Below are 27,308 nucleotides of genomic sequence, written 5' to 3' on the forward strand. Positions count from 1 at the left end.
GTAACAAAAGTTTTGGGGGCAGTTTACAGGAAACAAACAAACTACTGGAACCCAAAAGGGAACAATCAAACCATACAACCTAAGCTTAGTTTCAGTGGGAAGCTAGGACTAAGGATTTGTTCTCAGGGCTTTACAGAAAACGTGGGTTTCAGAGGAGGGATTTGAAGAGAGAAAGAAACGGCGTCACAGAGGTGTTGGGGGAAGGATTGTGGCGCACTGGTTGTCTGCCATGTACTGTTTGGAGAAATCTCAGCAAAACATACAAAGTCTCTTTAATTGGTTTGTTGATGCTGACGGTTCCCAGGGATGATGCGCCGGTGTGGTCTTATCGGACGAGGACTAGTCATGGGAGCAATTTGTCTGGTTGTACGGACATGTTTTGCTGCTGCGGTATGTTCGGAGACGGGGAAAGTGACCCAGCCAGACGCGCCGTGTTACTCAGCACAACCACAGCGGCTGCTTTTGTGGTCTGTGTCAAAAGCTGGGTTTGGGGTCATGGCTTTCTTCTGGTGGTGTTTCTTTTATTTGCTTGGAATAGGTCTTTTCCTGTCTCTCCACAGTGCCAGAGTGCATTTCGTGGGCCGAAACAGATGTGAGGTGGGTGATCTAGGATTGGAAGTTGTGGCATGTTGTTTTTAATTGCTTTAAAGCGATCTGGGAGAAGGGGGTCGTGATTTTGATTGCTGCTGGGGTGAAAGGGTGTTGAAAAGGCATGGTGTGGAGGCTTAGCAGCCCCTCAAAATCAAATTCCTCCCCTCACATATCTGCTTGAAGTGGGAGGATGCGAACAGTGAGCGATCTGACGAAGTTCGGCCTAGTGAGGCCTGTTCAGCAGTGACCTATCTGGGGACCACATGTGCTTGGTCACAGAGCTCCCTGTAGACCCGGAAGGGAATTAGGGGATGCAGTAACATCTCCAGCGGCTGGCAGGGCAGTATGGGATTGGTCGGGACTGATTATAAATACCGAAAACCTGATAGATACATTTCTATTTTATTTGTAAATGTTTGAGTTGCCTTTCAGCTCCTAAATTAACACCTCAAAATAGTTCAAAACTTTAAAAACAATTAAAGTACGCACACACACACACACATACACACTGTTCAAAACTTTTTATTTGTTTGGGAAACGTTTTAGTCTACCTTATAGGACAAAGTTCTCCCTTGGCAGCTCCTTACGAAAGAAGAACAATAAACATCACCATTCCTATAATGTTGCGTATAATATCAACACACATTTACAACAACGTCTAGCGCACGCTCTCTCCCTTTGAAGAATGCCGCAATGGGATTGTAAGCGTTGAGGTCAGATGGAAATGCAACACGCACCCACCAAAGTAAAGAGACTCTATGGCAATTCAGTTTAAGCTTAAATCTGTGCGAAGTAAACACTGTAAACGTTTATGACCCCAGTGATTGCTGCAACTCGAAACGTGGTTGACCATACCAAGTAAACTGGGAAAGGGTGGGGAGAGAATGGTGAAAAGGAAGTGAGATTATTCTTCTAGTTCACATGATACACCCTCAAATTCTCCCCTTTCTTTAACTCCTATGTTTTGGCAATGCCCCGGAGTTGCCCCTTTTGGGGAGGAGGTTATAATAAGGATAAACTTGGTATTGAAACAATCTATAATATGGAACAATGTGCAAGCCCTCCTAAATTACCTAACAGCTTCTTGGAAGTTAACACATGGTCAGCGCAGATGGATCTTCAGAGCCCTTATGACAGACTTAAGCCATAGCTAGACCTAAGGTTTATCCCTGGATCGTCCAGGGGTCAAACCTGTTCATCTAGGTGACACACAGGGGATCCAGTGCTCAGGCAGGGGCGAACCCTGGATGATCCCAGGGTAAACCTTAGGTCTAGCTGTGGCCCCATACTATCACATTGAAAGGACAAATCTACACCTCCCATCATGCAATGGATTGAGGACCTAACCACTTTATCAACTTTTGAATGGGTGTCATATAGACGTAACTTGCAAGTGGGTAAATACACGGATATTTGGTCGGCTTTTCTTGAAACCTTTGTATAACTCCCCCTTTGTTTTTTTAAACGAATGGTACACATGATGGGAAGCGATGCTATTTTTATATATGTAACGTGTGTGTTTTTCTTTTCGTTTTCACGATGTATTTTTCTGGTCTGTTTTGTTGATATTCACAATAAAGGAAGAAGAAAAAAGGGGGGGGAAAGCTACACACACACACAACACAACACACACACACACGCACACAAATCCCTCCCAAAGCCAGATGGAAATCTGTTCTGGGTCTAGCAACTGCATCCAATTTCACATCCTAGCAGCCTATATAACATTCTCAGTACCGCAAGTCGCTGAGGTCCTGTGAGGCTGACCTTCTCTGCCATGCCCGCGGGGGCCCTCTTGATTAGTTAATTAATTAACTGGCAGTACAACGGAAGGAAAATTGCAGGGTAGGGGCAGAGGAGGGGGGGAAACGGGTGATGAGGGCAGTCAAGTGATGGATATCGAATAGCCCCTGAGCTCAGTTTGCCCAGAAGAGAGGGAGCAATGGAAACATTAGGAAGGTCAAGAGCCATAGGCGACATCCTAATTTGGGCTAAAGCTGAGATTTGGGCCAGCCTGTTGGGTATCCTGATTCGTAATGTCTATGTAGCCCATTATAGCTGGGTTTCAAAACTGCCTGAAAACTTTATTTATTGAGGGCGACGTCCGATTAGATTACGTTTTATTTTGATGGGGCATTGGTGAAGGGAAACGAGCAGAGTGAAGCGATAATATGCGATGCGCTGAAATAAGGGATCACACTAGCTCCAAGTTCCTTGTTTGCGTTCGCCGCAGTTGTCATAGCTGCTGTGCAGTTTGCTCCAAAGGCGACACCCATAATAATAAAAGCCGTCGGTTTTTAGAAAGCCCAGTAAGACAACACACTATTTTGAAATGACGGGTTGGTTTAAAACAACCAACGATAAAAGAAAAAACCAATAGTAAAGCACATTATTTTCACAGCAGAAACAACAAAGACAAAAATCTGTATTTAAGAGAGAAAGCTCAAAACAGGGAAAATGCAGCGTATTAAAAATAAAGCGAGTAGCTGTTTAAAAGACCTGAGAGAATAAAAGTTTATCCAGTGATGCACAGTGCAGAGAAAGTTGGCAATTTTCTCTCTCTCCCCCCACAATCAATCTACTAAAACTTATATTGTGGAACTCACTTCTGAAAATAGTTAAACTGTGGAACTCACTTCCACAAGCTGTGATGGCCACTGACGTATGTAGATGGTTGTAAAAGGGGATACAACGGATTTATAGAGAATGGGGTTATTTATTGTTTGTAAATTTGTAAACCACCTTTCTGGACTTAAGACTATTATTATTATTATTATTATTATTATTATTATTATTTATTTATTTATTTATATAGCAGCATCAATGTACATGGTGCTGTACAGAATAAAACAGTAACAGAGTAAAACAGACCCTCACAAGGCGGTGTATGGACAAGAATGATTCAAATATAAAATCTCTATTATTTATTATTTGCATGTTAGTTTATTTAATATATTTCTTAGCTGCCTTTCAGGGCCATGTTTTTCCCCAAGGCGGCTTAAAATATCAGATAGTATACTTCTGTACCAAATTATAAAAGCACCTTGAATGGAAACAATTTGAAAATAAAATCTATTTTTGGATATTTAACTGCAGCAAATACCATTAAAACCTTTCCAATTAAAAGCCAGAGAGAACATTTTAATGCCCTCTTAAAAGGAGCCACAGATGGAGGCAGCCATAAATCTCTTAGAAGGGAATTTGAATTCTATAAGGTAGGGGCCACCACTGAGAAGACCACCCTATAGTGCTATTCTTTCAAATGAACAGTACTAAGAATACTCAGGACAGCAATTTATAAAATGCAGATTTTTTAAATAAAAGTCTTCATAGCTGAGGATGATAGGAACTGTAGTACAGTTTGGGGAAGGCACCAGCTTGGGGTAAGATATATCGAGTTTATAGGTTGAACTTCTCATCTTTGGAAATTAATAGTCAGCCTACAAAGTTATTGTGGAACCGGTTGGGTATAAACTCAGGTACAACTTTGAGATGTGATTGCAACCCGTACATGTCATGAGGAGCAAATGGGTGCAGTTGGAAAATATGACACACATTGGAGCGCCATGATACTGACCCATTTTGATTACTACTGTCACAGCGACATAGCCATGTTCGCTTTCCAGGCAGGCCTCAGGCGGCCAACAGCAGCGTGAACACATCGCTGGCATACGTTGGCCTCTGCTACCAAGATGGCCGCCCTCCCACCAACAGCCTCCCTACAGCATGGTCTGATCCAACAGGACTCTTCTTAGGTTCTTATGAATGCAGCCTCTGGCCTAACTTTCCTGGGAATACATTTGATTGGACCCCAATAGGACTTACTCATGAATAGGCATACCTAGAATTGCACTGCAAATATAACCGGCGATTATGAAAAACCATAACGAAAACCTCCAAGCAGCCAAGGGACCCCATCCATATTTCTGCTAGGAAATAGGGAAAAGAATACGTCAGCAACAAAACTTAAACTTGATGTAATTTCCCCTTTTTGTTTATTTGTCTTTGCATTTGGAACATTCATTTTAATTTTAAATGCTGTCCTAGCTGTTCTTCCAGTTGTAAAACCTGCAGCCTCGCTATGTGCTGGCTGTGGGCCATTTCAGCCCCAGCACCGGTCTAACTGGCAAGCTGATTAAAGCGTGGCCATGCCGTGGCGTAAATACCACCTACCTGAGAGGGACAGATGTGGCATGTGTAGGGCTTCAGCTGACACCCAGTTTTAAACTTGCCATGATGCAGTTTCCCAGTTCAAATAGAAAACAGGCAGGTGGGGGGGGGGCAACCGTAGAGCACTTAAAAAACCCTAAGGGTGAAATCTTATGCATGCTTAGACAGAAAAAGTCCTACAATCGTATGCATGTTTGGACAGAAAAAGTCCTACAATCCTATGCGTGTTTGGACCGGAAAAAAGTCCTAAAATTCCCAGTGTGCCCCAGACTGCTGGGAATGTTAGGGCTTTTTTTCTTTCTAAACATACATAGAATTGCACCCCACACCAATTTCCCTTGACTCCACCCCTTTTGCATTTCTCCTGCTTTCCCTGTAGTTGTTCCATGTGGGCATGTCTTCTCTCCAATCAAGCTTCATGTCGTGGGCAGACTTCAGGCTTATGAGATCTACTTTGGGTTTTTTTTTTGCTGGAGGTGCATTGAACCCCCCACATATGCTGGTTTTGTGGCTCCACCCCTCTTTAGCTCCACCTTCTTGCTTTCAGCCCCGCCCACCGCTGGAAAATGACCCTAACTGCTTCCCCCAAAATTGAATTTGGCCCTTGGAGTGGAAAAAGGCTTTGATTGCTATTTCAAAGGTCTTCTTTTAAGGTTTTAAATGTTCTTGCTTTTCTTGTTTTAAATGGAGCTACACCGCCTTGATGGCTTTTACCAGATAAGGCAGTTTATGCATGTTAATAATAAACAAACAAATAGCCCTGTAACAAATTTAATGGAGGCCGGAAAAAAGTTACCTTGATTTTTTTTATTTTTTCATTTATTCTTAACCTCAGTAGCCTAATACCTTCTTGGGAGCCCATCTTGAAATGGATTTTGTCCCCTGGGGTGGGCCGTCTTCACACTTGCAGAATCTGCCTTGGCTTTTTCTTTCCTTTTTTAAATGAAAACTCCAAGATCCATGAACCCGAACCTGGTGTGAAAGGCAAGACCCTTAGAATTAAAGGTTTCTGAGCCCAGGAATTTTTGGCAACGACTGGAAACGAGCAGAGGTCACATCCCTCTTTCTACGCACAACCTCTGAAATCCTTGCCAATCTCCTGCAGATCACCCAGAGATCTATAAATAAGTCAATCCAGGATCTATCTTTATACCCAACCCCGGCGTAGAAAAGGTGCAGAAAAGCGGTGTGTTTAGGTAATTTCATCCTCTTACTGTGTCCCTGGCTCCTTCAATAGTAATGTGTATTGCTTCACTTACTTCAAATAGTCTTATCCGTGGACCGGGGCTGTGTAAATAGCAATGTGTATGACTTCACCAATTTCAAAATGTGATCAGCAGAATTTGGGGTGCACCTCCTGCTTATTCTGCCCGCAAGTCCTATACCACGGATCAAATTGATCAGAGTTTATTTTTGGGAAGGACCTTAGGGTGGCCACATGGAAAGGAGGACAGGGCTCCTGTATCTTTAACAGTTGTCTAGAAAAGGGAAATTCAGCAGGTGTCATTTGTATGCATGCAGCGCCTGGTGAACTTCCCTCTTCATCACAACAGTGAAAGCTGCAGGAGCCCTGCCCTCCTGCCCAGATACAAAAGCGAAAGAGGTTCAACACCCTTGCTCTACGATGAAAGACAAAAGCAGACGAGGCTGTTTCCTTTTCCTTTTTTTTTTTAAAGCAGTCTGTTAAAACTGCAACTAAGCAGCGCGTGTGCCAAAAGTTTAGGAAACAGTGTGTGATGGAGAGGAAGACGACAGAAGGGTGTTTTCTTCCCTCTCTCGCCGTATCGCTAGAACTCTGGCTCTTCCTCCGAAACTGATTGGCAGGAGATCCAGGAGAGAGACAAGAAAACAATATTTCTCCGCACAATGCATTATTAATTCGTGGAATGTGTTCCCACAAGGCGTGGACATGAGAAACGGCTCCAGCTGGCTTTCGAAGGGGATAAAGCACATTCTCAGAGGAGGCGGGTCCAATCCTAGCCATGATAGCTCCCTAGAACCTCCTTGTCACGAGGCAATCTATCTCTGTGGATCTGAAGCTGGGCAGCAGCTGCAGGAGGGAATTCTGGCTACTAGTCCTCATGGCTAAATGCTACCTCCAGTATCAGAGGCATTATGCCTACATAGACCAGTTGCTGAGGAACATGGGTGGGAGGGTACTGTTGCATTCGTGTTCTGCTTGTGGGGTCCTGGTCCTGGTCAGTGTGTGAAGAGAATGCTGGACTAGTTGGACCCTTGGTTTGATCCAGCAGGGCTCTTCTGATGTTCTGATGTTTCTGCCTCTGGGATGGGATGGGATGAGGCCTTTGGCTGGCCAAACAAACAGGATGTTGTTGTTGTATTTACATTTATATACCGCCCCATAGCCAAAGCTCTCTGGGCAGTTTACGGAACTTAAAAACAGCGAACATTAAAAAGTATACAAAATTTAAAACCATCAAAAACATAAACAGTATAACAACAACAGTGTCCATTTAAAAACAACAGTTCTGTGGTCCGATGTCGAATTGTCTTACGCTTTTTCGTGACCAAATAAAATGTTGCACTAGGGGCATTCTGATCTCTCCCTAGTGTGTCCCAGTGGCCTTCTGTTATCCCATAGGATGTCCGAATTTATAGAGCAAGGCCCTCTGTTGGAAGGCATCCTCTCTTTGAAAGGTTGCCCAGTCCATGGCTCTTTAAAGAGAAAGGATCCGAACAGAAAGGGAGAGTGGTTCCATCCACTTTTAGCAGCACAAGTGGGCTCAAGGCTCACTTGGCCACTGTCTTCCCTGTGGTGGGGTGGTGTGTTGTATTTCTATCTAAATGACAGCAATTATTTCCAAATTTGCATCAAGATAGATAAATTAGGACATGCCAATTTTATGCAGATCTGGGTCCCCTTCCCCCCCCCCCCTTTTGGGTCAATACATAAGTGTCTACCCTGTTATCCTAAAATGGAGAGAAATATCTCAAGATGCTGAAATAAAGATTCTATTCACAACCCCCCCTCCTTTGTTTGTTTGTTTATTTGTTTTACAAATGAAATCATTGTTTCAGCATCCTGAAATGATTATCTCCATATTTGGGTCTATTTTGGATGCTCTTCTGCTTCCGCACCTTCACTTTTATCTGATTCTACCCACAATTTGGGGGGTTTCTTCGAATGGATCAACATGCACTGTTGGGGGTGGGGGAAATTGGTCTTTTTTTAAAAAAAAAATTTTTTTTTAGGTGAATTGAGGAATGCGCAACACCGCTAGTTCTTTTTAGTGTTAGGTGGGGAAATGGCGGGTGGTGAATTTTCCAGTGTGTTCACTTCAATTTGTTCTTCCCTTTGTACCCGAGGATGCTCGCGTTCATAAAGTGTCATCATAACTTTGAAAGGTTCTTGACGCCTCGGCCCAGCCGTCCCCAAACACTAAATTATTCAGACCTTCAAAATTCATTAGCACAACAACAAGGTTGTGAAGATCTGTTCTCAGGCAGGTGAGACGCCAGTAGTTTAGGAGGGGGGGCGGGGAGGAATTAGACGGCAATAGTGTGGGCGGGTGATAGATCCAGAGGTGAATAAAATTCTGAAAGATGGGAGTGGGGAGAGGATTTCCCCCCCTCTGATTCTATAAGACAAAGACTGCAACTCAGGGGTCACGAGACACAATGGCTGGCAGCAAGTTCTAGATAGACTGAAAGAAAATACTTTATCATGCCCTACGTAATTATGGAACTCGTGGCCATCATATGTGGTGATGGATACTAGTGTATGTTATTAATTAAAGCACCTAAAACTGGGGTGGGAACCTTTTTTTGTCTGTCAGGAGCCACGTGACTGCAGTGGGAAATTGATTCTGGGGCCCAGGGAATTGATTCTGGGGCCTACGAGACCAGGCCTAGTAACTTCTCTGATTTGAATACTAGATGCCAGGGACAGGCAGGGAGGTGGGTTTTGCCTTCATGCTGCTTTTGCAGGCTTCCCAGTGCGCATCTGGTCCCTTTGGTGTTATCCAGCAGAACTCTTGCTATGTTATGCTACGTCACCTGTCCCTTCTGGCTAGCTCTGACGTTCCAACAGAACCTCCAGTGGCAGAGGCTGTCTATCTCTGAATACCAGATATGGGGGAGAGGCGGCAAAGAGAGGGTTTACCATTCATGCCCCGCTTGAAGCTTCCCTAGAGGCACGTGGCTGACCCTGGTTGGACATAGGAGGCTGGGATAGTCGGGCCTTTAGTCTGATTTGGCAAGGCAGCTTATAGGCTACGGTGCCAGCCGCTAGAAGCACAGTTTGCAATGCTGTGACACAGTTTCAGGATGGACCGTAGCATACACATAACAAAAGGGGAAAGGGACCGTACCATTGAAATGGGCACAGGTGGGAGGCATGGAGAACGAGGCACTCAAAAGCCCTCTGTGCTCCCAGAGGGCTTTTGAGACCCTGCCCAAACATTCACTTTTATTCTCCCCACCCCAGCCACCCCCGAGATCACTGTGTTGGATTGTACTCCTGGGGCATGCGACCCAGAACTGCGGCAGGGAATCCGATAAGGTCAGGAAGTGGAACAGGCCAACAATCCATCCCACCTAGGGTCCTGTTTCCAGCTAAGGGTGGCCATGAGTCCTCTTTTACAATCTTCTCTCTAAGCTTCATCCCATGTACCTGCTTCCCTCGGATTATCCCCGTAGCGCTAAGCTTTCGCGGTTGTTGTTGTTTTTGCTACCGGGCGACAGCGATCCTTTGCATACCAGGAAGTGAGTTTAAGGGGGGGGGGAAATGTAAAAAAAAATCATTAAAAAATCAACGGATGACCCAATTCAATTCAAATTTGGTATGCTTAAAGCGCTCCCTAATATTTATTACTGTGCCAATTTTGGTGTCTTTATCTTTAAAGCTTATGCAGATGTAAGCATTTCTTTAAAATCCTGCTCCTGCGTCCGGAAGATACGCTCAAAATGTAGGGGCTAAATACGGCAAATCTTTTTGCTTTATTGCACAATTAAGGCAGGATGCCTGGGAGTACTTCACAATCAAAGCAGATTATAAGGTGGAAAACTTCTGAGTCCACTGAGTCACAGTGATTGCACAGTATAACGCTGGTGTGATAAAGCTCTTTGAAGGACTGTCTGGTCCAATTCCGGTTTAAGAGCCAACAGAACCGTTGTCCATCAGCATTTACTACCTGGACAGCACACTTTACAGGTGAGGCACAGAGGTCACCTGTCTCCAGTCTTCCACATCAGGCTGAGCTGCTCTGCATTTCTATTTAAATTATAAGAATTATCTCTGAATGTGCATCTCTACATATAAATGAGCACATGAGCATTTCATGCCAATTCCAGCCATCGGGTTGTTTGGCAGTGAATTTCCTCATTCATAAACGGCCACCCTGTTTCCGGCGATACGCCTCCAGGAATCCTGTCAGCCGTGCACAACACAGCGATCACCCAGCATTGCCCAAGCTGGTGAACTCCAGGTGTGTTGGACTGCAACGCCCAGCATTCCCAGCCAGCATGGGAATGATGGGGATTGCAGTCCAACACAGCTGGAGGGTGCTGGGTTGGGCAAGGTGGCGATATCCCCTTATTGACACTTGCCCTCAGTGGCCAATGTTTGGGATACTCTGCTTCTACCCAAGGAAGCTTCATTCCTAACCATCACCGCTAATGTGGCCAACCCAATCCAGCGGCCACTTGGATTGGGTTGACCATCGTCTTTTCCACTCAGCGTCCTGTGTCTGCACATTTGCCGAGGGGAAACAATCACACTTCTCCATCAGTGGACCCTGAGAATCAGGTATCACGGAGCTGGGCCACGCCGATACGGAGCCTGTGCTGACAAGCCCGCCGTGATAACCTTAATCTATGCAAGATTGTGCGCGCGGTGGAGAAAGTGAACGGGGATATTTCCCTTACCTCATCCTGCAAGCAGCGCCAGGGAACGCCCGAGAAGGCTGTGAGGTTTAATTCGCAGAGCAGAAAGGGGATCAACTGACCTGGATGACAAGAGCTGGCGTGCTTTCATTGAGGGCCAAAAGAGAGCACACGCCGTGCACCGCCTGCTTTATTATACCTTAAACGAGCAAGGAGATAGACCAGCCGTCCTCTGGGGCTGTCGGACCACGACTCCCATTCTCCCCAGCCTGGCTGGGGATTATGGCAGTTGTAGTCCAGCACCCCCTGGAGGCCTTTAATTCGGGAGAAGACTGGTGTATATATGGTAAAACATTTGTTACACTGAGAAATGTATCTATATATCTGTGAGATACTTCATGTGGTACACAGAAAAAGCCAAGTGGGATGTCAGCACGAAGGGGGAGAAATCCTGTTCCATCCACCGAGGGTCAATTCCGATGTGATATTTTCTCTTTCCTGGGCAGCAGGGGCGCTGAACGGATGAAAATCTAGTGCAACTGTGTGTAACGGGTACCGTCCGTGGCTCTACTAGATGCACGTTCTTGCAAACATGACATGAGGAGGTCTCCAGTTGGTGCCAAGGATTGGGCCCAGTTTTAGCTCAGTGGGGAGCTGTCTGGAAAGCCTGGATTCTGTTATGTTAGAGGTCGGCAACGAGAATCCCTAAGCCGAATCCGTCCGTCTCTGGTGCAGCAGCCTCAGTTGCAAACTCAGAGAGGAAGGTCAGAGGAAGTAACAGCCACAGGAATGCATCTTTAGGAAAGAGGGGGGCTGACATAGCAGCAGAGTATACAGGACAGAAGCCTATAAGCAAGGCCTTAATTACCGCCAGGTTGAATGCCAGGACGTTCCTCCTACCCCACAAGCCTGGTTCCAAGGTGTACAAGCAGTGAGGAGCTACACTACTGCTTTATAACGGTATTGAAGTGCACTGTTGGGGCCCATGACACACTCCATATACCGTTTTCAAACCGCTTTCATTGTATTATATCCTGTTTTGGTGTAGATCTGGCCAAAGTGCCTCGGATCATTTGCCGAATGTGTTTCCTCTCTCCACTGGAATCAGGGTGACGGCTCCCTAGGCCTGAGGGTGCAATTGGCCAGCAAGTTCACAGCCTCTCTGCTTTTAAAAAGGAAAGAAGATGTTAAGCGGAGGGCATTTGTGGAGCATAGCCACCGAGGGAGCCGGAAACGGACACATATATATTTACAGAGAAGAGATATGTGCAGGCGCTGTCTGTCTAAAATACACCCCAGGACGTTTCGTTTTTCACCAAAGATATAATTAGTTTGTGGCACTTTGGGCCGTGGGGTTACTTAGAGGGTAAACTCATACTGAGTGTGTTTTTGTTTTTATGCGGAAAAGGAAGACAGGCGGGAGAGCTGTATCTGTGTGTAAGGGGAAGACAGAGACGTGGTAAGATGGATGGCAGGGTCCGTGGCCTTGTTGATTCAGGGCTGCGAGCGTCGCAAGGTAGATTAATCAAGCACTGAAGCTTTTGACTTGATTTTTACAACATCTGGAGAAATCATTAACCACAAAGCGTCTTGTGATGGCAAGTAGATGGGATGTACTGAAGGCAATGTATTTTATGTGCTATTAGACAAGTTCCCCCCCCCCGAGTTTTTTGTATAAAAACTTTTCTGCAGCCTCCTGAGACTTCTCTCCCTTTTTGTGTACATCTCGGACGCTCGCCTGCCTTGCAACATCTTCATTGCGTTCAACGTCTGGGAAAGGACACCCACCTTGAAGTTTTCCGTAAGATACATTATGACCAAAACCAAATAGCCCAAAGGATCGATTATTCTGTCAAAGGGCCAGAGACATAGAATCATAGAACCGTAGGGGCCTCTAAAGCCATCAAGTCCAACCTCCTGCTGAATGCAGGAATCCACCCTAAAGCATCCCTGACAGATGGTTATCCAGTTGCCTCTTGAAGGCCTCTTGTGTGGGAGAGCCCACCACCTCCCTAGGTCACTGGTTCCATTGTCGTACCACTCTAACAGTCAGGAAGTTTTTCCTGATGTCCAGCTGGAATCTGGCTTCCTGTAACTTGAGCCCGTTATTCCGTGTCCTGCACTCTGGGAGGATCGAGAAGAGATCCTGGCCCTCCTCTGTGTGACAACCTTTTAAGTATTTGAAGAGTGCTCTCATGTCTCCCCTCAATTTTCTCTTCTCCAGGCTAACCATGCCCAGCTGTTCATGGAACCTCTTTCAGCCTCAGGGCTGGTTTCAATTTCAGAGAATCTCCCCGGGGGCTGCATTCCAGGGGTGGGTGGGGCGAAGGGAAAAAGGGCGGTGCTAAAGTACCCCAAACACCAGCATATTCATAGCTCCTTCTGGCTTAGGAGAGGCACCTTTTAGAAAAAAGACCCCACAAAAGTGAGCAAAACGACCGAACGATCAGTGATGAGGTGGGGTCATTCAGGTTCACCCCGAAGGCCCGGCTCAGGTTCAACACCCCTGCAATAGGCCAGCAGAAAATTAAAAAGGGCAGGATGTGAGTGCAGTAAATAAATAAATGAATGCACTGATGACATTTTTGGCAGAGCATGTGCTGCCGGGCGCTGCCAAGAAACAGGATGCTAGACTGGATGAACCAGAGATGGCGGTGCCCAGCCTGGAAATGCCTTTGTAGTGTGACTATGCCACTGTGACTCTAGCGCATGGTGCGTCAGATCCAACCCTATGGTTGCCAGCCTGGGCGAGTGACTTTCCCTCTCTCTCTCTCTCTGCCTCGGTTTCTCACCTGTAAAATGCCAAAGCTTGCGAGGCGGAGGCAAACTGTGCCGGCGGCTTCCTTCAAAAGCACATGCCAATGACTAGTGTGTGTGTGTGTGTAAATTTCTTGTCAATGTCTCACAGACTGAATTGTGCAGAGTTCCGATTATTGCAGACGCTGACTGCAGCCAGGAAATCAGAAGACGTTTACTTCTTGGGAGGAGAGCAATGAAAAATCTTGATAAAATAGTTAAGAGCAGAGACACCACACTGACAACAAAGGTCCGCATAGTTAAAGCAATGGTGTTCCCCGTAGTAACCTATGGCTGCGAGAGCTGGACCATAAGGAAAGCTGAGCGAAGGAAGATAGATGCTTTTGAACTGTGGTGTCGGAGGAAAATTCTGAGAGTGCCTTGGACTGCAAGAAGATCCAACCAGTCCATACTCCAGGAAATCAAGCCAGACTGCTCACTTGAGGGAAGGGTATTAAAGGCAAAACTGAAGTACTTTGGCCACATAATGAGAGGACAGGATACCCTGGAGAAGAGGCTGATGCTAGGGAAAGTGGAAGGCAAAAGGAAGAGGGGCCGACCACGGGCAAGATGGATGGATGATATTCTGGAGGTGACAGACTTGCGTGGGCTGGTCCATGAAGTCACGAAGAGTCGGAAACGACTGAACGAATAAACAACAACAACAATTAGCCATTAGGCAAAGAGCAGAGAATCCAGTAATGATGTAAAAGGCTGCCTGTAATTCCAAATGCCAAATCTGGAAGGCCTTCTAATATTTTAAGCCCGGTTCCTCCCTCCCTCTGTCTCTCGCAAAGAAAAGATAAAATAACAACCTAACCCACTGGGCCTCAGAGCGTGTGTAGAGTGTTTTCCAATCCATTCTCAAACAGCTGGGGATTAAAGAACCAGCCTTCCACATAAAAGCCCACACTGCAGTATGAGAGGCACCTATTTGTACATTTAACTCAGCATTTTGTATCCTGACTAGTAACTTCTCAAAGCTCTGGAGTAGAAAAGGGGCTCTCCTATCACTACAACCTGATCTATTGAAGGTGACCTTTTGCATGTAAAGCAAGTGCTTTCACCCACCTTCTCCCAGTTCTAGGGCCTCAAAGCTCTGTGATACGCCAAGGATGGCAAGCCTCTCTGGTGACATCAGAGCAGGCAAGCCAATGGCAGCGGCACAATGAATTTGAATGGCCATGTCCTTGTGACATCACAGCAGGGCAAGCCAAAGGAGGAGAAAGTCTATAAGGGTCGAGGTGTGATTTGGGAACACAGACCATCATGTCCCAAAGATTGGCTGCTGCACAGGCTGGTTTGTTGGGAGGCGATGGAAATGTTGTTAACCCCTGCAATGAAGCATCTCCAGAGTATCTTTTAAGGAAACACCTCCCCTCTTTCTCAAGCATCTACCATTAGAGAGGGAAGGTTTCATATGAGAGAGGAGAGTAGTTAGCTGCTGATCTCTGAGCATACACAGAGTATCTTTACAGGTAAAGTAGTCCATTCCACCACAGCTTGAATGAGAGGTTTTTCAGATGAGATCTAGTGTTGGGCTTGTGGTTCAACGCCTGCCACAACAGTAGCAGTAATGACCTTTCCTTCTATTTCCAAAATTCAGTGGCGCCAATCATTATGTCCAAACAGTACCACTGAGGCCAAAGAGAAATGTATAACCAGATTTGGGGCAGCTCCAGAAACACCCAAAAACTGTAGGGGGGGGAAACCCTAATTGCCAGGTGGTGGTCGTGGTGAGGAATGGAATGGAGTGCTTAGAAAAGGGCATGGCTGATGGGCTGGCACCCTAAACAGGACCACTCAGAACTGCAGCTTTTTGTTGCAGCGCCCAGTTGTAAGATGAGCATAGTGCATTTTAACATGGCAAACTGCCCCAGAGTCTTATGACGGTGGAGGATAATATACATGTATATGTATAATATGTTTTAATATTTTTGGAACAAAAACAAATGTGCAATATTTATAAAATGACCAATCCTACTGTGTTTTTACCAAGCATACTGGTTACATCATAATGTTAATCACAGCAACCTTTGGGGATGTATAGGTCTTATTTTGTCAATGCTTAATAAAGGGCATCCAATGTTGAATACCATATCAGCATCTTTGTCTAGCTGTACTCTTTATGTAGTTCGATAATCTTGACATCACTGTACTACATACATATAATTTATTTTCACATCCCGATATTGAATGGAGTGATGGCAGTCTCTGATGCTTAGCGTTTATCCCAGCAGTTGAGTTCGAAATAGGCTCTTGATTATTATTTGGTGCATCTTTCATGGAAAATAATAAGAGATATTGATAGATCTAAAGATAACTTTAGCCCTGGGATCCCTTCAAGGCTGCCACTTTATTCCAAAATTTCTTTGCAGCTGGATAAGTCCACTGCTGATGGAAAGAACTTCCAACATTTCCAAAGTCGGGATTTCATATGTTCTGATTATTTTGGGGCAATGCATCACCGTGTCCTAATCTTAAATGTCTTCCTCTTAAACCTGGACATAGTTTTCGATTGTAAGCGCTTTGTGTACAGGGATCTGTCGTCTCTTGGCATCGCTCTGTAAAATGCCCACGCGGCCTGACGGCACTGTATAAATAATGGATAATCAAGTAATAATGAAAAGGTATGGGCATAAAACTACCCATAATTCCAAACATCAAATCAGCAATACTTTGTCTCTGGCACTAATGCTTTGTCTCTCGGTGGGCACACACACATACGCACCATTGGGTTTCAGAGCATGTGTAGAGTGTGTTTTTCAACACCATATCCAAACAGCTGGGGATAAAAGAAAATGAATCTACCAGGTTAAATGTCTACCTGTCCTAGATTTCGACTTCTCCTCTTCGAGTATAACTATTAGTGGGCACAGCAACAAGATGTCACAGCATGGAGTGCTTCTACTCAGCATACCAGCCAGCCATGCCCTCTTCTATGATACTCCATTCCTTCTTCCATCACCACCCTGGTATTCCATTTCCACCTCCCCATCAGGCTTACCTATGTATATATTTTTTCACCCAAGCCTGCTCCGTCCTGTGTGTGTAGGCAGTGCCATTTTGGCTATAAAATGATTGGCACTCAGAGTTGAAATTGCTGTTGGAATCTATTTATTTATTTATTTATTACATTTATATACCGCCCCATAGCCGAAGCTCTCTGGGCGGTTTACAAAAGTTAAAAACAGTAAACATTAAAAGTATACAACATTTAAAACCATCAGAAGCATAAAAACAACTGTATAAAAACAACAGGGATAAAGGCTCTCTGGAAATAAACTTCCTGTATTAATTACTGGAGAATTTATAATATTGTTGTTATGCTCATTACATCACTTTCAAAACACACAAACACACGCCCCCAGGACCTATGATGGTTTTATGCCTAAGTGGATCTGTCTGATAAATAATGACTCAGAAAGAGTAACAATTCACCTTTCTCTTGTTATTGCTGTTCTATTGTGTTGTCTATTATCTCACTAGTTGTTTTGATCTGCTGTCTTGAACTGGTTATGTTACATTTTCTTTTTTCTTTTTAAGTAAGGGGGTGGGGTGGGAAAAATAGATGCCGGGGCTGAGCCCAGGAACGCGTTATGCGCTTGCGTGAGCCCCGGTACCTCTTCGTCCCTCCCCTGTTTTTTTAACCCCCTAGGTGGCGCCCCTTGCTTGAGCCCCGGTACCTCTTCGTCCCTCCCCTTTTTTGTAACCCCCTAGGTGGCGCCCCTTGCTTGAGCCCCGGTACCTCTTCGTCCCTCCCCTTTTTTTTAACCCCCTAGGTGGCGCCCCTTGCTTGAGCCCCGGTACCTCTTCGTCCCTCCCCTGTTTTTTTAACCCCCTAGGTGGCGCCCCTTGCTTGAGCCCCGGTACCTCTTCGTCCCTCCCCTGTTTTTTTAACCCCCTAGGTAGCGCCCCTTGCTTGAGCCCCGGTACCTCTTCGTCCCTCCCCTGTTTTTTTAACCCCCTAGGTGGCGCCCCTTGCTTGAGCCCCGGTACCTCTTCGTCCCTCCCCTGTTTTTTTAACCCCCTAGGTAGCGCCCCTTGCTTGAGCCCCGGTACCTCTTTCCTTGAAACACAGCCACCCGGCCGGCCGGCCAGCAGAAGGCGGAGCGCCTCGGCCTGCTTGCCCGCCTCCCCGCGGGGCGGGGCGGGAGGCGGCGCCCGGGCGCAACCGGAGGCAGCAGATCCGGGCCCAGGGCCGGCACCCGGGGTGGGCCGGGCCATCGCACCTGGCGAGGCTGGCCCAAACGGAGCGCCGCCATGGGCTCGACCGGGCTGCAGCTGCTGTCGTGGGCCTGCCTGGTTTTCTCCCTGGGCATGTTCGGCACTGGCCTGTGAGCGCATCCCGGGGGCGGGGAGGGCAGGAGGGGGGCGGAGGTTGGGGGGCGAAGCCGAGGGGGTGGGGGAGCAGCAGAGGAAGAGATCTGAGGCAGGGCTCAGCCCCCCTCAGTCTCTTCCTGCAAGAGATCGCACAGAAATCTTGGGCTGAGGGGCTGCCCCCTCGGCCCCATCGCCATAAGCCCCAGGGCGCACGTGTGTGTTGCTGTGGGGCAGAAGAACCGTCTCGGGGTGGACAGACAATTGAAACATGGACCAGAACAACGGTTTCTGATGTATGGGGCAGAGCCAAGCATCTTGCTGTGGGGCAAAGGCCAGGGCGGGGCAGGTACTGTTGCCTGGATCCAAGGCGTTTGCTGCAACGGAATTTGGAGCTGGGAGGGAGGAAAACCGGGGAGGCCTGTCTACATAACCTCGCAATGTCCCATCCCCCCCCATCTCTTCTCCCGCCCAGGTCCGACCTGCAACAGATGTTTGCGACCCAAAGCGTGGAGAACATCCAGTTCCTGCCGTTCCTCACTACCGATGTCAAGTACGCTTTGTGGCTTGTTGGGGTGGCAGGAGGGGGTGTCACGTCCCTAAATTGTGCTTTGGGGACCCTTACTACAGTACACACATCCTTTGTATCCTATGGAAGATGGGCAGACATGAGCGCAGATATCTACCTTTTTAGGGATAGGCCCTTTGGGGGGATAAGGCCTGGGGAAACAGATCCAACCACCGAACGGTAAGCGGAGCTGTAGAATGAACGCTGCGGAATCATAATAATTCCGCGCCCTATTCTGCCACCTGAATAAAACATGCCATAAGCCAGTCTGCATAGTTTCCTAGGGCTGCGTTACGTGTCCTGTCATTTCTGTTCGTTTCTGTGTATTCGGCCTTCGCAGCTCACGCAAGGACCCCTCTATTTATTTATTTATTGCATTTATATACCACCTAATAGCCAATAGCAGTTCACAAAATTAAGACTATTCAAAGTATAAAACAACAGCATGAAACCATAATATAAAATACAATATAAAAGCTCTCCCTGAAAATAATTCATTTCTCCAACCCCCTCATCGCCCACATGCTTTTAAGCCCTCCTGTCCAGCCATAAGGGCTAGAAACATCTTTTAAAAATGAAAGGTAGTTTCTCCTGCTTCTGATCATTTTAGGCCAAGGGGTGTGTGAACGTATGACCCTTCCGGATATGGTTAGGCTGCAATTCCCATCAGCCCTAGCTAATATTGAGGATGATGGGAGTTTGTAGTCCAACCACTTCTGGAAGGCTGCACAGTCTCCATCCTTGTTTTAGGCTGCGTTTCTGCAGAGCTTTGAGAGAGTCTCAGAGCCCCGTCTGTGCGCACGATAGCTAGCGGGGTTGCTGTATTTTCGGCACTTGCCTCCTGCTGGGGTATATAGCGTGCCAGTTACACTGAGTGCTTGGAACTCCAGGAAGAGCTGTTCTCATTCAGACCCACACGCTGAAATGTTCCCTTCTTTTTCTCCATCAGCAATCTTAGTTGGCTGAGCTACGGATTCCTGAAGGGTGACAGGACCTTGATCATCGTCAACACCATCGGTGTGGTGCTTCAAACACTTTACATCCTGGTCTACTTCTACTTCAGCTCTGAGAAGGTGAGTGGGGGTGGGTGGGCATGGCCCAAGTCACCCCTCTTAAGAACATAAGCAGAACTCCTCCGGATCAATCCCGTCTAATCAAACACTCTTCTTTCCCACAGCGGCCAGTGAAACCTCAGCTTTCATTTTGAAAAGATCAAGTTTCTAGTACTTATGGTTACCGAAGTAGGCTTGAAAGAGAGTAGGCAGTGCTTTCCATCCAGTTGCGTCCAGGAACAGTTGGCATTCAGAGATTGTGTCTTAACCTGTTTAGATGTGGAGTGATAAATAAATAAATAAACCCACAAGCTCTACTTAGCTATTCTGGCCAATAGCTGCCAATAAATCTGTCTTCTGTGAACTAGACCGATTCCCTTTCAAAGCCTTTGAAGACAGGTTCCCCGTCGTCACTGCTTCTTGTGGCAGTGAGTTCCATAAGTGAACAAAGTGTTGTGTGCAGGAGAACGTTTCATTGGTCAGTCTTCAATTGACTGCCCATCAGTTTCATTGGATGGCTCTGAATTTTAGTATCTCAGTCTGACTACCTGTCAACTAATTCATTTCATGAAATTGACCAATTTTAGGTGCCCATCCATTTCATTACATTTCAGTATCTCAGTTGGTGGCCCATCAATTTCATTGGATGGCTCTGAGCTTTAGTATCTCAATCTGAGTGCCCCCTCAGTTTCATTTCATGAAATTGACCAATTTTAGGTGCCCATCCATTTCATTACATTTCAATATCAATTTCACTAGATGGCTCTGAGTTCTACTATTTTGGTCAATTCCCAATCAGTTTCATTTCCTGAAATTGACCGATTTCAACTGGTAGTCAGTTACATTGGATGGTCAGAGATCTGGTATTTGGAAGGGGGAGATGTCTCTCTTTCCACCATTCCCATGTGTCATTTTATAAACCTCTGCATTCTCCCCTCTTTAGTCTCCTACACCCCACCCCAAACTAAAAGGACCCAACGATTGTAGCCTTTCCACATAAGGGAATTGCTCAAGCCCTCTGATAATTTTAGATTGCTCTTTTCTACATCTTTCCCACCTCTATGATCTGCTTTTGGAGTTGGGTTAACCAGGACTGTACAAGCTGTCCTAAATGTGGACATTCCTAGATTTATATAAAGATATTCTAATTCTGGTTGTTTCCCTTTTAATACATATCTTAGTGGAATTTTCCCTTGTCTCACAACCAACCACACACTAATAAATAATAGTAATAATTAATGTCAATAAAATGTCTACCAAGCGATAGGTATGTGTCTGGAAAAAAATAGAGATATGGGCAAATCCTCACGTCATGACCACAATTTGATTATAATTTTTGCATGCCCCAAACCTCTTCTCTCTCCTCTTCGCCACATCCTTCTCTTAATATTCTCAGTTATGTGGCTGAACTTTCCCCCCAGGCTTATATAAAGGATGCCATTCTTTCCCTCTTTCTAGAAGGTTGGAGCCTGTTTCCTGAGATGCTAGCTTTCCACACGGCGGGGAGTTTTCTGCCATGTGACCCTGCCGCCACCTACCTTCTTGAGTGGCACCAAAAAGGAACCCTATACAGTGCCGTTTTTAATGGGCATTTGAACTGGCATCTGGTTGGCACACTCAGGCCTACGTTTCAGAGGTTGTTGACTCAAAAGGCTTGGTACCTTGAGTCAACAACGAGCCATGTCTCAGATGGCCCTATAAATATTCTAGGGTGTTCCAGCTCCACCTCCATCTCACTATCTCTGGGTCATTTGCAGGGCACTGAGGGATCACAGGACGGAGGGAGGTTTTCTACATGCGGACACACAGAAAGTTAGCAATCTTTTATGTACGTTGTATGTTTAAAATGTTTTAAAAATATATTCCTGCTTCTTGGCATACCAGGATGAGAGATACGACATTTTAGAGTTCCTCTGAGTTGCTGTGCCCAGAGATAACGCTGAACCAGCCTTTTGAATTCCAATTTGGAATTTTGAAAGAGTGTCACAAAATGGCTGCCAGCTTTCCAGTTAATTTTTTTTAAAAAAAATTTAAAAGTCTTAAGAAACAAATTAAAATCAGGAAGGACAAGGTACATGGTGGGTGTCAAGAGAGGTGTCCGCGGGAGGCCCCAGTGCTAAACCATAGTTTAGTGTTACAGAAACAAGTCTAACCCCCCTCCCCAAGCCTATGTGTTCCTCCTCCCCTTTTCCTTCTCCAGCATGGAGATCGCAAACTCCCCTTCCATTTTAGATTGACCACAGTTTAGCGTGTTGTCGAAACCTTAAACTGTGGTTAATCTTAACCACGGTTAGTGAAGACAAGCCAGCTTCATCAACTATGGTTTGAAGATGGCTGCTATTTTCAGTAAACAGCTGGATTTTATAATTTTCTTTTTACCAGCAACCCCTGGTAGGGTTTCCTGTATGATACCTGGTAGAACTGAATTTGCATGTCTGTGGCCCTCTCCCACGTTCCATTTTAAGACTGTAACTGTGGCTTCTATATCAGCCACTTTTTTCCTCCTCTCCCTATGTTCACCACCTTGCTTGATGAAGAGTTCTGAAGGATCCGAAAGCTTGCACGGAGTGGGAGTGTTGAATTCTATTTCAGAAAAGCTCTCGGGAGTGGGGGTGGCTGCATTCCAGAAGTGGGCGGGGCCAAAAGCAAAAGGGGGCCGGCTGAAATAACCGTATTTCAGCTAAAAGGCGTTTCAACCTTATAGAATGGGGGGAAAGCTGTATAGCAGCTGGGAAACCACCCAACGATTGGCCAATGAGGGGAAGGGGCTAAGGGAAGGGCGGGATTCCAAATAACCCCTCCCCTTTCTTTCCTTTCATCTAGCGTTCTGTGTTGTTGAAGACAGTGGGCTTGCTGGCCGTGCTGCTGATTGGGTATTGCTACTTCAACCTCCTGGTGCCAGACGTTCCCACACGTCTTGCCCGCTTGGGTCTATTTTGCAGCGTCTTTACCATCACCATGTACCTCTCACCGTTGGCCGATCTGGTACGTTGCAGCTTCGCTCCTCCTTTTGCGGGGGCGGAATCGGTTTTCACCAACGCGATCTACATCCGGCAATTGAAATCACGGCCGTTTTTTCCAAAGCATAGGTGGAAATTGAGTCCCAGATTGTAGGGATGTCAGAGAAATTGCGCACCGGGATCAAATGAATTCGGATCTCTGTGAATGCGACTGGTGGATTCTGCTGGTTTTAAAACTGAGGTTTTGAACCTCTTCCCTGGGGGATCAAATCTGGCCCAATTGCCTCCAAGTTCCTTCACCTTCAGAACTGAATGGTGATGTAAAAACGTAAGACGAGCCCTGATGCTGGATCAGACCAAGGGTCCATCTAGTCCAGCACTCTGTTCACACAGTGGCTGAACAGCTGTCAACCAGGGACCCAAAAGCAGGACATGGGTGCAACAGCACCCTCCCACCCATGTTCCCCAGCAACTGTTGCATATAGGCTTACTGCTGCCGATACTGGAAGTAGCACGTAGGAATCAGAACTAGTAGCCCTTGATAGTCTTCTCTTCTGCAACCCTCTTTTAAAGCCATCCAAATTGGTGGCCATGACAACATCTTGTGATAGCGAATTCCATAGTTTAACTGTGTGCTGTAAGACAGGACCTTTTCACTGGTGGCCCCCTAGGTTATTGAGCAGCCGTCCCCAAGGAGGTACGGCAGCCGCCGCCACTTTCATCAAATGAATGGCTGAGATCCTCTTATTCTCCAAAGCATTTTCACGGGGGATTGGTTGCCGCTGCTGCTTTTATGGGTCTGATCTCTTTTATTTTATTTTTTAAAAGTTTAGACTGTGTCTTGCTGCTGAGCTGTTTTTTCCCCTTGTATGTTTTTATCAATTGAGTTGTTCTTGTCAACCACGTTGCATATTTCCTTTAAGAGAAAAGAGGTATATCTAAACATTTTTTTCATTTGTCAGTACAATAAAAATTCAAGGGTGGGGCAATGTCTGTGCCTCTGGGTTTTTGGCCAACTCTCCCATGATCCCTCACTGTTGGATAAGAGTGGCTGAGGGGAGTGAGAGAGCCACATATGAAGGGCCATTAGTTGCCCAACCCTGAATAAAATAAGCCACCTTTCCCCAACCTAGTGCCTTCCAGATTCATTGGACTACAGATGAGTAGTCCACCAGATACGATGGACTACAACTCCCAGTATCCCCAGTCAGGGATGCTGGGGATTGTAGTCTAAACACATCTGGAGGGCGCCGGGTTGAAACAGGCTTTAATAAATGAAGCACTGACTCTTGAAGAGTTAAGCTGACTCTTTAAAACATTTCCAGTCGCCCTGGGGAAATTTCTCTGCAAGGGGCAGGATAGGCGTTCATGAAGAAATAAATCAAAAACGAGCAAAATATGCAGATTTACAGCTAAATAAGCGGTTGCGCTGTCTAAGGGAGTCTTTCTGCTATCTAGTGCTTCATTTCCTGGCTCTTCCTCTTTGGCTTCTGCTGCTGCATCACTCTCTCCCGCCTGGCTCCAGTGCCGTCCACACCCTAGGAGACACCAAAGTCGCTCGCAGTCCAAAAACTTGGCTCACGGCAGGTTGTGTGTCTGCTGGTGTGCCTCTTCCCCTGTTTGGAGGACAGCGAAGGGGCCGGAAGCTTCCGGAAGGGAGGGCCGCTAGATAGTGACTTGGCAAAGCAGGTTGTTTTCTTGAGATGAGGAGGAAACGGGTTTATTTGCTCAGAGACTGTGAGCATTCATCACTTGGAGGGTGGAATCAATGGCAGAGCTCGGGTGGTAAATACGTTAAGCCACAGTTTAGCATTAGTGAGGATCAGTCACAGGTGGGGGGGCGCTTAGATCCGTGCATTTCTTCCCTGCCGTCTCTTCCTCGGGCGCGGCTGTGAGGGCAAAGCTTAAGAAACTCAGAGCCCCTCTGGATCTGTCCAGAGGCCTACCTAGTCCAGCCTTCTGTTCACACAGTAGCCAGTCCAATGTGAAGCCCACGGGCAGGACACGAGCCCCACAGCACCCTCCTGCTCGGGCGTCCCCAGAAATTGGCATTCAGAGGCAGGCTGCCTCCAACACTGGAGAATAATACACAGCCGTCTTGACTAGTAATTATTGACTGCTGAATACTTCCGATATCAATTAACCATGGCGATGTGTGTTGTCTGAACCCTAAACCATGTTTAAGGTGAACTGTGGTGTGTTGTAAGCGGCTTGGGGCAGGAGCCTATCCTCTGGAGTTCTGTGAAGCATTCGGCGCATTTAAAATATATACAACTTTAAAACATTTTGTGTAAGCATTAGGCACTTTAATGGTGCGATATCATCATCATCATCAATAACAACAATATAACAATAATAAAAATATCAATAATAATAATAATAATAATAATAATAATAAGCCTGTGAGTGTTGGACGGGGATGTGGGAGATACAGGTTCTAGTCCCCAGTCAGACATGAAGCTCACTGGGTGATTTTGGGCCAATCACAGGCTCTCAGCCTAGCCTACCTCGCAGGGTTGTTGTGAGGTTAAAATGGAGAAGAGGAGAAGGAGGATCATGGAAGCTCCCTTTGGGTTCCTTGCAAGAGGAAAAAAGGTGGGTAATAAATGTAATAATAATAGAAAATAAAAATAAGAGGAAGAATTTGGCAGGATGAACGCCTGCGTAACCGCGCACAAGCGCGCAGTGTCAGTTCTGCTTGTGCGGTGTGGCTTTGGGAAGCGTTGGTTTCAGCTCCTGACCCGACGTTTCTCTTCCCCTTTGCAGGCCAAGATCGTCAAGAGCCGGTCCACGAAATGCCTCTCCTTCCCATTGACGGTCACAACCTTCCTGGCTTCTACCTGCTGGTCCCTCTACGGGCTGCTGCTTGAGGACCTGTACATCACGGTGAGCGCCGCCCTGCCCAGCGCCTGTGCGTGGATGCGGGCGATGCTTAATGAGCGAGTGTGCCCACCTCCCACCCCCGACCTCCGATAAATCATGCGCCATTGATTTTAATTAATTAAACGGAGAGGCCCATAAACCACCCTGGGCAAAGCGGGAGGGAGAGAATGATGCAATTGGCCTAGGATTTATTTATCGATTTCTCTCTCCCCATACTCCCCGCTCCTGGTTTTCTCCTCTTTGCCCTTCACTCTGCTCTAACCCACGCCATCACCCCCTTCTTCTGCCAGATCCCCAACCTGCCAGGGATTGCCACCAGCCTCGTTCGGTTCTGGCTTTTCTGGCGTTTCCCTCCAGTCCGTGAGAACACCTACAAGTCGCTGTTGGCCTGACGTCCAGGGGTAGGCTTTGACCGCCGGCGTTGCCAGTCACGGAAGGGAAAGGACGCTGAGGCCCGGTGGTCCGAGGACGAAATCTTCCCAGCTCTCCTTGCGCACAGCACATTTGCACATCTGCGCAGTGGCCTCCTGTGCCCACCAGCCGTCCAGACCTTTCAAGTGCCTCTTCTGCCAGGCAGTTCCTCCACCTTGGGGTGGGCCGTGTGTTCGAAAAGGGCCCTGAACGACGCTTCGGCGCAAGACGAGGCCGCCCAACTCGTAAAGCAGCCGGGGGATTTGTGGGATGCGAAACTCCCAGAGACCCTTTTCCTCCCGCCCCGGAAAGCAGCATCTGGGCAAATGCAGATGCTTCCTCCGACTTCCTTTCTGAAGAATGTCTGGCTCCTTCCCTGGCTCTTCTCCCCAGACACGGTTTCTGTCCACCAAAGCTGTTGGGTCATGCCATTTTCCGTCCAACGGGGGTGCCTTTTGATCGACTTCCCAATTCCTCTCTCTTTCTCAACTATTCCATCCGTTCTCCCCTTCAATCTGTGGGGTGACAAGCCGGGGCTCTCCCAGAAGGCCGTGCTCTGGAAAAGAAAGCGGGAGGACCCAATGGCGACATTCCGCTGGTGGAGACAGCCTGCCCAGGTGGACTCCCATGTCCGTGCGATTGTTTTTTAAGTGCCTTGCAATAAACAGAACTGTTTCTGCGGAAAGGAAGGGTATCTTGTGTCATCTTTCAAAAGAAAAATTCGGGTACAGAATCTCCGGTCTGAGCGCCGTGTCCAGCCTTCCTAGGGTCCCCAGAAGGCCACACACCCCTTCCTCCCCCAGTTTGGCCCTCCGTCTGAAAGAGGTTCAACACCTCTGTTTTCAGACCTGAGGCATCAGCAAATCCTTAAGAACCCAAGCAGGCCCTGCAACACAGTGTTCAGGAGTGTCCCAGCCAGCCACCACCTTTTCCGAGGAACTCCGTTCCATCTCTCCCAAAAAGGTGAGCCGGTATTTTGCACCCATTGAGCGTGTTCTTTCCTGTTAGGGCTGCTTTTGCTTGTCCTTCTCCCAGCTCCTGCTTAAGATTTTTGGGCTTTTTTTCCAACATTGTTTGGGGGTACATCTCCCTGCTGATTCCCCTCTTTTCCTTCTCCACAAATGTCATCCAAGCCTCTTTTAAAAGCTGCCTTAACTCGCAGGTATCGACTCCTCTCATGCCAGAGCATCACGTTAATTATGAACTCAGGGAGGACGTGCCGATTGGATTTTCTGTCGCCGGAACCAAGCTGGGACAGCGTGGGGTAGTAGGAGAGGGATTTGATTGCCCACAGGAGCTTTATTCAGGGTGTTTTGTTTTCTAACCTTAGAACGGAGTCCTGCAGTGTGCAAAGTACTGAAACTGCAGTGCCTCTGATTGTCTGCAGCTTGCACCTGCGTGACTCTGTGTTCTTGGGAATAAGGCGCAAAGAACTCAAGCCAAGTTCAAGCCTTGCTTCCTCTGCTTTTTTCTTCATTTAAAAAATATAAATCAAGTGCTGTACTCCAGGGAAATGGCACCACACCCTCCCTCCCGTTCCTGAAGTCACCCATCTCTCTCCGGAAACGGCTCATTAGTTTGCTCCTGCTAATTATCCCATTCCTCGCCTTGCCACGTCAAGTGCGCAGGTGTTAATTAAAAAGAATTCTAGCGATTCTCGGCTTCTGGAACGAGAGCGATCTGGCCCAGCTGCCTGGGAGAATGGGGCAGGTC

General features: G+C 46.9%; 1 protein-coding gene across 1 annotated transcript; it reads left to right on the top strand.

Moving 5' to 3' along the window:
- The first annotated feature begins 17,616 nt into the window (after positions 1-17,616).
- SLC50A1 (solute carrier family 50 member 1) lies at positions 17,617-26,289 on the top strand. The gene is made up of 6 exons (XM_063145589.1): positions 17,617-17,738; positions 18,197-18,274; positions 19,239-19,362; positions 22,165-22,326; positions 25,068-25,187; positions 25,475-26,289. The coding sequence occupies exons 1-6, from the start codon at positions 17,665-17,667 to the stop codon at positions 25,574-25,576; spliced, it is 660 nt and encodes a 219-aa protein (XP_063001659.1). The 5' UTR covers positions 17,617-17,664; the 3' UTR covers positions 25,577-26,289.
- The last annotated feature ends 1,019 nt before the right edge of the window (positions 26,290-27,308 follow it).

Source organism: Elgaria multicarinata, chromosome 21 (assembly GCF_023053635.1).
Source record: "Elgaria multicarinata webbii isolate HBS135686 ecotype San Diego chromosome 21, rElgMul1.1.pri, whole genome shotgun sequence".
Taxonomy (NCBI): Eukaryota; Metazoa; Chordata; class Lepidosauria; order Squamata; family Anguidae; genus Elgaria; species Elgaria multicarinata.

Bases quoted from the DNA above. Each gene is read 5' to 3' on its own strand.
- SLC50A1 (XM_063145589.1), top strand. From the start codon at position 17,665: ATGGGCTCGACCGGGCTGCAGCTGCTGTCGTGGGCCTGCCTGGTTTTC. The intron at 17,739-18,196 runs GTGAGCGCATCC...TCTCCCGCCCAG, and splicing joins GGCATGTTCGGCACTGGCCT to GTCCGACCTGCAACAGATGT. The intron at 18,275-19,238 runs GTACGCTTTGTG...TTTCTCCATCAG, and splicing joins TTCCTCACTACCGATGTCAA to CAATCTTAGTTGGCTGAGCT.